A 14,919-nucleotide genomic window follows, 5' to 3' on the forward strand; every position below is an offset into this window, starting at 1 on the left:
GCAACAAAGCCCCATTATGTGAAAAAAAAATACAACGGGCTCTAGAAAACTGTTGTTGGTCCTTTTTTATTTTTCATAAAACATAATCAGTCATCAACAGTGAAAGATTTCTTTGTATACAATGTTTTTTGTAAAGATTTTGTCGGAATTGGGAAGTAACTTGCTATGCTCTGGTCCATGGACATTAGAGTTTACTCCAAGGGAACTGCCTTAAGGATTTCAGCCTAAACACTCCACCCCATGCATCCCCTCAGCACCCTCCTGCTCTGGCCTACAGGCCGCCGTGAAGCTCCTGCTTGCCACCGGGAGGAGTGCTCAGGCTGTTGATTCGCCGATCCCCCTTCCAGCGGCAAGCGGGCAATTTGCAGCGGCCTCGAGGCCAGAGTCGTCAGCAATGCACCTGCGCGAGAATAAAAAGTGACTCATCGACAACACAGCTTGCCTTTTATGTATTAGAGATAATATTCAGGCACAGAACTTTTATCCCTGATGTAAATGGGAAAGGACACTCCTTGCCACCACTCTAATGCGTGTTTCCAGCAACAACACATGAGCAAGGAGCGCCTTAAAACTTTCGGCACAGTAAGAAGACGACTCGCTCCATCCCAGGTAGGCAGCCCTACCTTCTTGAACTTCAGGGTTAAGAATCAGCATCATTTCCATCCTTCCTGGAGTCATGTTTTAGTTTTCTCTCTCCTTAGCCACTTGCTTGTTGCATCCACGTGCTGGCTGAGGATAGAAACAGTTTCTGGGGGCTTGTTTGTTTGTAGAAATATCGAGCTGTTTGCCCTCAGCACACTGATGCCATACCAGGAGCTTCTCATTTAGGGGCTGAACATAGTCTCTCTGCACAAGACATCTTATACGGGGATGATGAAGTGTAGGGAGATGCAGTGTCAGCCAGGAACTGTAGTTTTAAAAGACATTGCTAGCAGAGATCGCTCCTCAGAGGGTTTGTTAATTTCATCTTTGCTTCCCCGAAGACTGTCAATTTTACCTCTCTACAGGAGAGTAGTTTAAAAAGACAGAGTCAGCAGAGATCACTCCTCAGAGGTTGGTTTGTTGGTTATTGTAGATTTTCCGGGCTGTATAGCCGTGGTCTTGGCATTGCAGTTCCTGACGTTTCGCCAGCAGCTGTGACTGGCATCTTCAGAGGTGTAGCACCAAAAGACAGAGATCTCTCAGTGTCACAGTGTGGAAAGATGTTGGCAGGTAATTTATATCTACTCAGGAAGGTGGGGTTGGGCTGAGTCATCCTGTAAGAGTTTCTCAGGGTGTGGAATGCTAATGGAGGGAGGCTTCACTGTATCCTGGGGAGGTTCTTTTGCATATCGATTGGTGCTTGATATGCTAATCTTCTCTGCAGGGCTATTGTAGGGTATAGAGTCTTTTGTTAGCCTGGTGTTTTTCAGGACTGGAAACCATGTTCTATTCATTCTTAAAGTCTCTTCTTTCCTGTTGAAATTGTGCTTATGCTTATGAATTTCAATGGCTTCCTTGTACAATCTGACGAAGTAGTTGGAAGTGTTGTCCAGTATTTTGGTGTCCTGGAATAGGATACCATGTCCTGTTTGAGTTAGGCTATGTTCAGCCACTGCTGATTCTTCCGGATGGCCAAGTCTGCAGTGTCTTTCATGTTCTTTTATTCTTGTCTGGATGCTACGCTGTGTGGTCCCGATGTAAACTTGTCCACAGCTGCAGGGTATGCGGTATACTCCTGCAGAGGTGAGGGGGTCTCTACTGTCTTTTGCTGATCGTAGCATCTGTTGTATTTTTCTGGTGGGTCTGAATACTGCTTGAAGGTTGTGCTTTTTCATAAGCTTTCCCATCTGATCAGTGATTCCTTTGATACATGGCAAAAACACTTTTCCCATGGGAGACTGTTTTTCCTTAGTTGTTTGATTTATCCTGGGTTTAATTGCTCTTCTGATTTCATTTCTAGAGTAGCCATTTGCTTGGAGTGCGTGGTTTAGATTAGTTTCCTCGTTGAGAAAGTGCGGTTCACATATCCATCTTGCACGGTCTACTAATGTTTTTATTATGCCTCTTTTCTGTCGAGGGTGGTGATTGGAGTTTTTGTGTAAGTACCGATCCGTGTGAGTTGGTTTCCTGTAGACCTTGTGACCTAACTGAAAGTTTGCTTTGCGGATGACCAAGGTATCTAGAAATGGAAGTTTCTCCGCAATTTCTTACTCCATGGTGAATTGTATGTTCAGGTGGATATTGTTGAGGTGGTTTAAAAACTTCATCAATTCTTCCTCATCATGGCTCCAAATGATAAAGGTATCATCTACAAACCGGAACCAGACGGTAGGTTTGTGGGGTGCTGATTCTAGAGCTGTTTTTTCAAAATGTTTCATGTAGAAGTTTGCTATAACTGGGCTGAGAGGGCTTCCCACGGCCACCCCATCCATCTGTTCATAGAATTCGTTGTCCCATTGGAAGTAACTGGTTGTCAGACAATGGTGGAATAAGGCTGTTACATCCTCTGGGAAAATCTGATTAATAAGTGTGATTGTGTCTTTTACTGGAACCTTAGTAAACAGGGATACAACATCAAAACTGACGAGTATGTCCTGTGGATTGAGTTTCAGAGAACTTATTTTGTTGATGAAATGTGCTGAATCTTTGATGTAAGACGTGGTTTTTCCAATGTGGTCCTGTAGAAGATCGGCCAGATGTTTAGATAATTCATGTCGGTGAACCAATGGAACTCACGATGGGTCGGAGTGGGACTGAATCCTTATGAATTGTAGGGAGTCCATACAGTCGTGGTGGCTGTGCTTTCGTCTTGCATAGTTTTCTGTGCATGTCAGGATGAAGTGAGGAATTTTTGATCAGCGCATTTGTTAGCCTGGTGATTTTGCGGGTTGGATCTCGTTTTAGTTTTTTGTAGGTAGAAGGGTCCAGGAGTTCCTTAATCTTCCTTTTGTATTCTTCTGTTTTCATGATCACTGTGGCATTGCCTTTGTCAGCTGGTAGAATAATGATGTCTGGATCCGCGTTGAGGGTTTTGATGGCGTTCCTCTCCTTGCGTGTTATATTGCTGGTGGGAAGCTTTGCCTTTCGTAGAATCCTGGCCGTCTCTTCTCTTATTTCCTCAGCTTCCTCTTCAGGTAGATGACGTATGGCAGCTTCTACATTTGCAATGATGTCTTCCACAGGAATTTCAGTGGGGGTGACTGCAAACCACTCCTCAGAGGGTTTGTTCATTTCATCTTTGCTTCCCCGAAGACTGTCAATTTTACCTCTCTACAGGAGAGTAGTTTAAAAAGACAGAGTCAGCAGAGATCACTCCTCAGAGGGTTTGTTAATTTCATCTTCGCTTCTGTGAAGGGGAGGTGAAATTGACAGAGCCTTCAGGGAGGCAAAGATGAAATTAACAAACCCTCTGAGGAGCGATCTCTGCCAGCTTTATCTTTTTAAACCACATTTCCCTGCTAACATTGCATCTCCATACACTTGAGCGACCCCGTGTAAGATGTCTTGTATAGAGAGACTCATACGACACTGAAAAGCACTGGAGAGAGTATAACCCAAGCAAGCACACTCTGGCCTCATTGACCTTGGGAATATGGACAAAGCCACTGAAGTTTCATTCCTTGTACACTCACCCTAGTCTCCAAGCATGACAAGAGTCTGGATTGCTTCAGGTGGGTAACCATGTTGGTCTGCAGAGCAAGATTCGAGTCCACAATGCACCTTAAAGACCAGTAAGATTCCTAGGGTATAAGCTTCTGAGAGTCAAGGCTCCCTTCTTCAGATACAAGTAGAAATGGAGATCCCTGCGACCTTATATCCCAGTTAGGTGGGAGTGGAGCTGCAAAGAAGGAAGTCCATATGCAAAGGTACAACGCTAAACATAATCAGCAGGGGAGAAATGCTTGGGATAGGCAATGCTGTCTGGTCTGTTGTGTCAAAAGCCATAGGCAAATTTAGGGCTAAGAGAGATACATCCCTCCCCCCTCCCTGTCCTTGTGAATAAGCGACCAAAGCCATTTCCATCCCATAACTGGGTCTAAAGCCAGACTGACACTTCTGCCCTTGAACCCTTCCAGACAGAAACTCCTATCCATTCATGCCTAAAAAAGGCAGGCTGGATACAGGTCCATAATTGGTAAGAGCCTCTTACCTGGCTAATCGCACCTTCCTTAAGAGGCTTTGCAAAAATTCTCTGCAAGGGGACAGGCAGGCATTCACAAGAGATCCCTTTATCTTATCATGGCATGCCTTCAGCAACAATCTAGAACGATCCAATTCGCAGGTAGCAGCCATTATACCAACTGGCAAGGATCCTGTTAGCATCACTCAGGGAGATCAAAAATATTCATGCCAATTTGATCAGATGAAGCTTCTGAAATAAACTGATTGGGATTGAAGTTGGACTGGATCAGACAGACTTGGTTAGCACAGAATCCTCCAAAATCAGTATAGGGACTCTGATTTGTGGTCAAGATTCAGGTCAATGGAAAAGGGGTGTAAAACAAAGAAAGTAAGTCCGACAGTGCAAAAAGAAGAGTTTTTAATAATTATAACTCCTACACGTTGCGCAACAGCTTCCACAGAGGGATCTTCCAAATTCTAGTATCATTCCCGTGTACGCACTTTAGCAGACTCTGTGTACACAGGAACGATACGAATTTGGAAGATCTCCCTGACAAAGCTGTTGCACAACGTGTAAGGCTTATATAATTATTAAAGATGCTTCCCTTTGCACCCTTTCCCCCTCAAGTTTCAGGTCACCTTGTGCCACGTGTGATTTGACTCATAGTCAAAAGTTCTCCTTTGCAGCCAGCATCACGTCGAAGGCCCTCAGATGAGATGACGCAATGTGACCTGTCAACAGATTTCTGCCTCTGGCACTCAAGTCGCCTCCAAATGCTCTGGGGCTCCCAATTCCCTGATATAAATAAAATCAAGGGGCTGGAGCTCTCAGAGAGCCAGGGAAACAGCTGCAGGCTGCCGCCATCTCTAGCCAAGCTTTCCAAGCCCTCGTCAAAGGCTTCCGAAATCTGCAAAGAGTTCCAAAATATGCCAGAGCACACTAGAATGTAATCCGATCCACACTGGAATGTAATCCATCAGGCGGTGATAAGGTTGTCAACTTCCAAGTGAGATCCAAAACAGCTAAATAAGAGGGCACTGAAGTGAAAAATAACAAGCCTGTTCAAAGTGCTGTTTTTTGCAATTCATTGTCATTACCCTTTATGATTATGTACTGTATTGTAGCATGGGTGCACTTTATTTATAATAATAATTTATAATAACATCAGGGCTTTCTGCAGCTGGAACACGGTGGAACAGAGTTCCGAAACCTCTTGAAAATGGACACATGGCCGGTGGCCCTGCCCCTTGATCTCCAGACAGAGGAGAGTTTAGATTGCGCGGAGGGCAATCTAGACTCCCCTCTGTCTGGAGATCAGAGGGCAGGGCCATCGGCCATGTGACCACTTTTGCAGAGGGCAATTTAAACTTTAAAAAACTCCCCCTTTCTTCCAGCTGACCCAAAGTGACATCATTGTGCAGTCCTGAGTTCCACCACCTCTTTTCCCAGAAAAAAAGCCCTGCTTCACTGAGGTCCCTCCCCATTCCCCTCTGGCTCCACCCCCAGATCTACAGGAATTTCCCAACCTGGAGTTGGCAACTCAAGTTGGTGATGCCAAACCATAGGCCCCTCTGCTTTTGCAAGAGAGCAATTGCACAGTCAGCTGTATCTTCTCTACAAAATGTGACTGGTGACGGAGAACCAATTTATCTAGTGCTATCTCTGAAATCTTATTACGGCTGCATTCTGACTAATTGTGGTTTAAAACTTTAAACTGATTTTTAGTCTGTTTTTGTATTTTGGTTTTGATATTATGAACCTGCCTTATACTGAATGAGACCATCAGCCCATCAAGGTCGGCAATGTCCACTCAGACCGGCTGAAACACTCCAGGATTTCAAGAAGAGGTCTTGCTCATCACCTGCTAATATCCACGTTGAGTACTTTTTAGTACAAAATAAAATTCAGAGTGAGAACAAATCTTCTGTTGGCCACACGGGGATCAGTTCACGTGGTTTCCCCAACTTAAAATCCTACAGCAGCAATGGGGCCTTGACATGGCAGATTTCCCTGTCCCAATCCCCAGCAGCCTCTTGTCCCACCAGGGGCTTTTTCATTTTTTAAAAAAAGAATCTGCAATTGAATATTTTTATAGCACTACATGCCCTGTCCTGGATAGCCCAGGTGAGTCTGATCTTGTCAGATCTCAGAAGCTAAGCAGGGTCGGACTTGGTTAGTAACTGGATGGGAGACCTCCAGCCAAGATGGCAAACCATCTCTGATAGTCTCTTGCCATGAAAATCCCATCAGGGGTTGCCCATAAGTCAGCTATGACTTGAGGTCACCACACACACACACACACACACACACACACAAAACACTATACAACTTAAGTTTCTAACCCCTTTTCATTGCAGAAACAAAAGGGAAAAGACATCTTACTCCAATGAAAGGAACTACTTACTTTTAAAATGAAAGCTAGGAATTTGGAGAACCTGATATAACAATATCCAATTGAGATAGATCAAGATGGGTAGACGCATTAGCCTGTCTGAAGCAGTGGAAAAGAGCAAGAGTCCAGGAGCACCTATAAGACTAACAAAATTAGTGATCAGCTATGAGCTTTTGTGAGCTCACAGGTATCTGAAGAAATGAGCTGTGGGCTCATGAAAGCTCATACCCTACCACAAATTTTTAGTCTTATAGGTGCTATTCCATATTCAACTGCCAATTTTTTAAAAAAAGGTATCGCCTGGTGATGGTGGGAAACAGAAATGGCTGCTGTGGAAGATTGAGGCAGAGTAAATAGAGCTGATATAGATGGGACCAGGAAGATCCAGACTTCCCCATCCAAAGCTGGGTGCCATCGCAGCTTTGCTGTGATCTTTCCCAAAATATTATAGCAAAGCAGGTTTGGGAAAGATCGCGTGAAAGACAGAGAAATCCCAGGAGGTGTATGGTGGGGGGGGGGGGGAGGACCAGCTTTCCAACAGCATTCAAGCTGAAGCAAACCACCTGTGTGTAAATAACCTAAATTTTATTTACTTACTATCCCATTTTCTGCCCAATGGGGATCCAAAGCAACATACATCCCTCCTCAATTTTATCCCACAACAACCCTGTGAGGTAGGTTAGGCTGAGAGTTTGTGACCGGCCCGAAGTCACCCAGAGCGTTTCCGTGGCAGAGTTGGGATTCGAACCTGTGTCTCCCAGATCCTAGTTCAACACTCTAATCACTATACCAAACTGGATCTAAATCTCAAGGCTACAGACTAGATTCTGGAGCCAGTGCCTTCCAACTTCATTAGCAGTACAAAAATCTGAAACCAGGGTAGAGAAAAATATTAATATTTTAATGAAGTGCTTTTCCAAGCATCTCAACATCAACACAAAAGGACGTCTCAGGAAACTAACCAAGTCCCTTGAAACCTGGACATGAATAGAGAAAACAACCAGACATTAAGAGCACTTCTAACCAACCGGTGGTACTTGCTTTTCAATGCTGACAGAGTTGCCTTACAAATTGTATTTAGCATATATGAAAGCCACCAATTTAGCTGTCATATGGGAAAAAACAACCATTTATCCCTTCTTAGGAATTACTAGCAAAATCAGAACTGATAACTGATTACCGTCAGACTATCCCAACAACATTTCTTTCCAGGATTGTGTCAAGTACTATATGCTTCCCACACCCACCACAATAAACTAGAATTACTGTACAACAAGTGAAGGTTCTTGGGCCACAAACAGGGCCGTTTCCGCATGGCTTACCTCAACCCGGAATGCTGCGCAACATGCCGAAAAAATTAGCGAGAAAACTCGTGTGAGAAAACGTGATCTTCTGCGTTTTTTTCGGCATGTTGAGCAGCGTTCCGGGTTGAGGTAAGCCGTGCGGAAACGGCCCAGGTCTTTCCATTTCAAAACTATTGCACAACCTTCTGCCGTCCCCCACCTTACGCCTAACGCTCAGCGACAAACAGGAATTCGCTTTAGTGGATTCTATCAAATGCATCTATCATAGTCCCTTTGAAAGCCAAGAAGGTGCTCAATTCACCAAGAGAGGAAGGTGATGTATACATGGTGGAAAGCCATTTATTCTGGCGTGACTTCAAGTGATATCCACCAAACGTCACTGTAGGAGTTCCGTTCTGGGACATTTCCCCCGTTTCACAGCAATGTGATCTTTCCTGCCTCCCTGTTGCCGTGAGAGGCAAGTCAAACTTCCTTCCCCAAAAGACAAGAAATAAAGTTCAGAGGGGTCATCTCTCCGCTTATCTTTTTTGCACCCCACTCCCCCGTAAGATTCTTTGATTCAATTGTCCGCTCTAACATGCACTCTGACAGGCTACTCTGGTTTGGTTGCACCAAGGAACTCTTTGCTACTGCCCCAAATTTCTTGTTGTGCAAATGTGTACAGGGTAAAATGGATCTCTGATACAGAGAACAGGGACTGGATTAGGAAAACCTAATCTCATTCTTGGTCAGGAATCATATCCCTCAGAGAGAAAAGCAACTGAACTTCTTCCGGTCAGCATTAGTATCCTTCAATTTACAAAATAAATGAATAGGGAGTTATGCATTCTTTAAAGGGCTAATCCAGTTTGGCCCCATCCCACCCTCACTGAGGTGCTTACAAACGCTACAATTCGTAGGAAACATTCGACAAAATGGCAGAATTATACCCTTAACTGGGGTTCCCTGCAAAGCTTCCGCTATCTCAGAATTGGGACATAAAGACAAGAGACATGAACAAATAGGAGGAATACAAACTGCTACATTTACAGGACGAAACAGAACTGGTTTTATCATTTTCATGGCTTCCACCTATATGACCCTGGGAATTGTGGTTTTCTGGTATACTCGGAGTTCTCTGGCACCGAGAGTCTGAGGGCCAAGCTACACATGACGAATGACACTTGAACGGCAAGTGGATTGAGTGGAGGGCAAGTGAACAGGGAGAAATACACTTGCCGTTCAAGTGTCATTCGTCATGTGTAGCTTGGCCCTCAATCCCCAGAACGGAACGGTATTGCCCAAGATCTTCAGGGATAAAAGTCACAATAGTTAAATCGGTGTAGGATAGAATGTGACCAAACAGTCGCTTAAATCACCCAAAATAATGAACCGAGAGAAGACCGCTCCCGCATTTTGGAACCCAGCATCCCCCCTGTACATTTCTTCTCGATGACACAAAACATGATAGAAACGACAGGCATCAAACTTCTTCTGTTAAAGATGTATTTTGCACCCAAAGAGGCATAAAAATGCTGACCAGCTGGCCAAAGCAAGTCTGAGGTAGTGTGGTAATCTCCAATCCAAAGTGCAGGCCTTAGAATTCAAAATCTTCGTCCGCCATCGCTATGGCCCAGGCAAACTTCTCCCGCTGGGTCTTGTTGTAGATTTTCTCAATAGGCACACCAAACTTTTTACACCTGCAGATGAAAAGAAAAAGCATACAGGAGAAGAGGTACTTGAGTATCCAAGCTCTTGGCACTGTACAAACATCCCCCCCCCACTGTCTGCCTCCCCCAGGACTCTTGTCCATGCCCTTCACTCACCAAGCCACACTGATACGGGGGTCCAGGTAATTCAGCTTGGAGGTGCCCAGAGCAATTTGCTTGTTTTCCTCCTTGTCGGTGGCGTGCATGTTCAGCTTGGCCAGCTGCTCTTCAATCTTCTCGACCATCTTCTTCTTTTTTTCCACAGCGCTAGTTTGAAACGGAAACCAGAACCGCCACACTTCAGAAAATGCAACAGTCACGAAAACAAAAAGCACACAGCTCCACCAGCTCTTGCCAGCAAGGAGGGCTTCTCATCTCCGTTCCCCGCTACGGAATACCTCGGAAGAGGTTGCTTTATTCTCTCCCTATATTTTAAATTTTTTTCTTGGCTACCTTGTTAACATGGTCTCAAGGCGGCTGACGCAAATACATTGGATATAAATATTTCCGTGAATAAAATGGGACATAAATGACATCCAGTAACAACTCGGTTTAAAATCTGTAATACTGCAACAGACCACTTAGAAATATGGGCCTTAATTTAATTAAACAATTAAATATTGTTTAATTACAGCTTTGGAATCTATCCAAAACCATTTCTTAAGGAAATTTTTAGCTTTAACAAAAAGTACCCCTGCAGCTCTTACGTGAGTAGAGCTTGGTCTGCCCTCGATCAGAGCTCAAGTACGTCTAACCCTGCTCACATTCCGGAGGAAGCAGCGTTAACGATAATACCAATCCATTACACTGGTTAGGCTATGAAATTATGCTGGAAAACGAGGTTGTACAACTAGCCAGCTATAACAACATTCTTCGATATTACTCCATCTGCGATGACTCCCAGCGTGTCCCGGTCGCTGGCTTTAACATTCGGGGTGGGGTGTTCCACTGGGATGCCGTAACAGATAGGCGGGCGATCTCCTATTCTAAATTCTCCCAATGGTTTAAACTATTCAAGAAGAATTATGTTAGAGCCCCTTATTTGGTTAATATCCTTCCTCACAACCCTAGAACAGTCTTTACCGCAATTCGGGTCCAAACTATGCCCACAGCGCTGTTAGCTGGTCGCTACGCCAAAACACCTCAAGCTCTTTGCTACTGTATTTGTGCAGCCCATTTTGTAGAGGAATGACTACACTACCTATTATCCTCTTCACTCTATGCAGAGCCAAGGACTAAATTCTAGCAGAGTTTTTAACTGATTCCTCCTTTTCAGACTCCGAGAAGCTGCTTTTTTTCCTGTCTGATACTACTGCATTTGTTTCTTATAGAGTCTCACTTTTTGCTTTAGCAGCCAAGAAAATTTGGGCTAGAGCTGTTTCCTGTGATAGTAATGCTTTTATTTGAATGGTATTTTCTGCCTAGATCATTTTAATCTCTCAATATCTGTACAAATGTTTGTAAGTTATAGATCCAGAGGAGTTCGCTATATTAGTCTGTAGTAGCAAAATAGTAAAGAGTCCAGTAGCACCTTTGAGAGTAACCAACTTATTTGTAGCATAAGCTTTCGAGAACCACAGCTCTCTTTGTCAGATGCATTGTCAGCTTTTGAGAACCACGGCTCTCTTCAACAGATCTGACTAAGACAGCTGTGGTTCTTAAAAGCTGATGATGCATCTGATGAAGAGAGTTGTGGTTCTCGAAAGCTGACAATGCATCTGACGAAGAGAGCAGTGGTTCTCGAAAGCTTATGCTACAAATAAGTTGGGTTACTCTCAAAGGTGCTACTGGACTCTTTACTATTTTGTTTATATGTTAGACTGTTTTTTGTTTGTGGATTTTAACGGCTTTTGGCCACAAACAATAAACCTACCTACCTACCAATATGAGCCTCCTTTTCAAATACCACACACTGAAAACAGGCCAAATAAATGTACCTTTAAGCTCTTCTGAACAGATCCACCTCACAGGCTTGGTTTCTGATTACGCCAACAATTAAAGGGGTGCTTTGAAGATAACAATGTTCGGCACCCGAAGTGATTACTTTCCAAGGGATTGGGTCAGCACCTTCAGTGAAGGCCGCTATCGAGAACTGGGTCAATTCAGACCTTCATGCCATTTCCAACAATGACCAACCAGATACCCCCGGGAAATACCAGATTAGTTTCCCACGTTCTAGGAAGAAACAGGGACCACTCACGTTTTAGATTTTACGTCCTTCTTGGCTTTGTGATCCGCCTTCACTCTCTTCAGCTCCGCTTTGGCCTCGGCCAACTGATCCTTTTTGGCATCAATCTGAGAAAAGGCAGAAATTAAGATAAGTGCGCAACACCCCCCTCTCCCTAGGCAAGGATGGATGGATCCAGTCCATTCCACCCTTCCTCTGTGGAGTTCAGAACTGCATCTCTATACCCTCCCACAGCCAGTTTGGTGTAATGGTTAAGAGAGGCAGGACTCTAATCTGGAGAGCCGGGTTTGATTCCCCACTCCTCCACTTGAAGCCAGCTGGGTGGCCTTGGGTCAGTCCCAGCTCTCTCAGAGCTCTCTCAGCCCCACCCACCTCACAGGGTGATTGTCGTGTGAGGATAATACTAATAACGCACTTTGTAAACCACTCTGAGTGTGGTATTAAGTTGACCTGAAGGGTGGTATATAAATCAAATGTTGTTGTTGTTGTTATTCCTGCCTCCATTTTGTCCTCCCAACAACCCTGCGAGTGGCTGGTACAAGGTCGCCCAGTCCACTCCATGGCAGATGGGTAGATCTGAACCCAGGTCTCCAAGTGCGACACTAACCACTGTACCACACTGGCTCTCTGTGCCAGGGGTAAGACTTCTTTTAGAAGTGGAGGACCTCTCCATTCATCCGCCTTCTCACAAAAAACAAGTTTATTCCCACCTTCTGCTTCCTACATTTTTATCCTGTGCTTCCTCGAAGGAATTCCGGCTAACACACACAATTCTCCCTTCCTCCACTTTATCTCATAAGAACCCAGCGAGGGATGTCCTGCTGCGAAAAGAGACTGGCTTAAGGTCACCCAGTGAATTTCTGTCCAAGTGGGGATTTGAACCGGCGTCTCTTGAGTCCTAGTCCATCACAGTCACCACTACGGCACACTGAATTTCCTTTGTCAGCTTCTCCTCATTGTTAAGGAAAAACTTCTTAAAGGTACTCTGCGTTCAGATTATGTTTCCCGATAGCCATCACCCACGTTTAATCAAGACACCAAAAACCTGTGATCCATAAAGAATTAATGAGCCAGACGCAGTGCCATGTTCCGACACATGCGTAGAGATCAGCCATAGCAGAGAATCTTATATACTCTCCAAAGTTAATTGTTTACAGAAAAGAGATAAACTTGTTATACAAAATTAGATACAAACAATTCTTCAAAACCAAATTCTTTATAGTTGATAACTATCTTAAGGGGGGAAAGAGGGGGGGAGGGGGAGGGAAGAATTTGGCCGGGTATGCTGTACCGATTCAGTGATAGTTACCTATTATAGCATTTTTTCTAGCAATTTTTCAAGCATAAGTTCGTGACTACAGTTAACCTTTTGTGTAAATTTCAGACTACCTATCTTATATTGTACATCACAAAAGTCTTATTAAGAATATTTCAAAGCTTTGTAACTATCTTGTATTGTAAGCATTATTAATATTAATAAAAAAAGTTATTAAAAAAATCAAATTCTTCACGAGACATGGCACCAATACAGGCCTGATTGACAAGATAGTAAACTCTCTATGTAATATAAACATGTTACATGTCTGGTGCCACAGGAATCTTGGGTGTCTTCCTGAGAGAGTCAAAAAGAGTCCAGTAGCACCTTTAAGACTAACCAATTCTTAAAGGTGCTACTGGACTCTTTTTGATTTTGCTACTACAGACTAACACGGCTAACTCCTCTGGATTCCTGAGAGAGTGTTTATCCAAGCTAAATCCTCGAGTACGGAGTCAAAACGAGAGAGATACTGCCCTTGCAATAGGGCTCTCTAACCCTCATTAACCAGAGTGGAAGGAGGATTCTGCCGACAAGAAAACACTTTTGCCTTCTGTGTGACAGGTCCACTCCCATAAATGCTCATACATAGGCCTTTTAGAATAGGGGTCATAGAAATTCCCTAACACTCGTATCTGCCTGCATCACGTTCACATCCCTCCTCATTCAGCTGCCCACCACCAACTCCACGTCAGGAGCTGAACCCAAGTGATGCATCTTGCCTCCTGCGGCACATCCCCAGCTAGCCGGATGCAAGACCACCCTCCCGCAACGTGGCATCAACTGCAGATTCACACAGAAAGCTGCTGAACAAGGAAGTGTCCTTCCCTCTGGCAAACAAGCTCTCAGACTGTAAATCTGCATAATCCCCTCCACCCCCCCCGTGCCCCCCCAATGGCTCACCTTGGCCTGGAGGTTTTGCATAGACTTCTCAAAGGTCTTGGGAGTCGCCCGCTGATGGTTGCACAAGATGGCAACAGCACGATTGGCTCGGTTGTAGGAGAGGAGCTTTGCGGGCACGCTGTCATCCTCTGCAGATGCAAAACATGGTCATTGAGGGCTGCTGGGAGATGGAAAGGTGGGGATGCAGAAAAGTTTCCAGATACTACTAGCTTGAGGTAAGCCCCAAGACCATACGAAGCTGCCTTAATATGGGACTAAACCATCAGGCCATCTCCAGGGTCTTGGACTCTTGGGTAGCAGGCAACTGGCCCTCTTACTCCCGGGGAAAGTACCTGCTCGGCAGTCAGGCACAAATCAAGCCAAGCTCCAGCAATGCCGGCAGCACCACGGAGACAGCTCAGCTCAGATTTGGTCAACGGAGACACAGTCCAAGCCAAGCCGCCTCTGCCAGCTTCGGTGGGGCTCAGTGCGTTCCTGGACAGCTTTAACTTCCCAACCCCTTGCGTGTCCTCAATTAGCTTTCTATCCGGCCTTATCTTTCTTGTGCTAATTCCAAAACCGCACACGCCGGTAAGCAAAGAGAGATGGATGTCTGACAGCATAGCAGGACCCAGGTAGGGCTGAGCTTTTGGTCTCGGGTGGAGCTGCTGAGAAGTTGCACGGCCTGAAAGGAACTGCATCTGTGCAGCTGTGTTTCGCAAGCCCCTTACCATTGGTGAGCGCTTCCAGCTGCTCCTGTAGGGTGATGGACGCGTTGTATGTCCTGAACACCTTTGCTGTCAACCCATCCATCAGGTCCTGGAGATGTTTGTTCAACGATGAGGTCTGGAAGACAAGATGGGAAAGTCTCCAGGAACTCAGGTAGAGGGCTTGCGCATTACATACTGTGTATGTGTGGTGTGCCATCAAGTTGCTTCCGACTTATGGCAACCCTATGAATTAATGGCCTCCAAAATGTGCTGTCATAAAGTATCTCTACACAAGACGCCGGGAGATGCAATGTTAGCTGGGAAGTGTAGTTTTA

The 14,919-nt window shown here is 44.8% G+C and overlaps 1 protein-coding gene across 3 annotated transcripts in view; it reads right to left on the minus strand.

The window, feature by feature from the left end:
• Positions 1–7,468: 7,468 nt before the first annotated feature.
• TOP1MT (DNA topoisomerase I mitochondrial) overlaps positions 7,469–14,919 on the minus strand; it is a 28,388-nt gene continuing 20,937 nt past the window's right edge. For all 3 annotated transcript variants that reach the window (XM_054984873.1, XM_054984871.1, XM_054984872.1), the window contains exons 10-14: positions 14,606–14,720; positions 13,896–14,023; positions 11,690–11,784; positions 9,607–9,756; positions 7,469–9,480 (exon numbers count right to left, since the gene is read on the minus strand). In XM_054984873.1, coding sequence (XP_054840848.1) covers positions 9,378–9,480; positions 9,607–9,756; positions 11,690–11,784; positions 13,896–14,023; positions 14,606–14,720 — 591 coding nt within the window. In that variant the 3' untranslated portion in view covers positions 7,469–9,377. The remainder of the gene's footprint in view (positions 9,481–9,606; positions 9,757–11,689; positions 11,785–13,895; positions 14,024–14,605; positions 14,721–14,919) is intronic.

This window comes from Eublepharis macularius, chromosome 7 (genome assembly GCF_028583425.1).
Source record: "Eublepharis macularius isolate TG4126 chromosome 7, MPM_Emac_v1.0, whole genome shotgun sequence".
Lineage (NCBI taxonomy): Eukaryota > Metazoa > Chordata > Lepidosauria > Squamata > Eublepharidae > Eublepharis > Eublepharis macularius.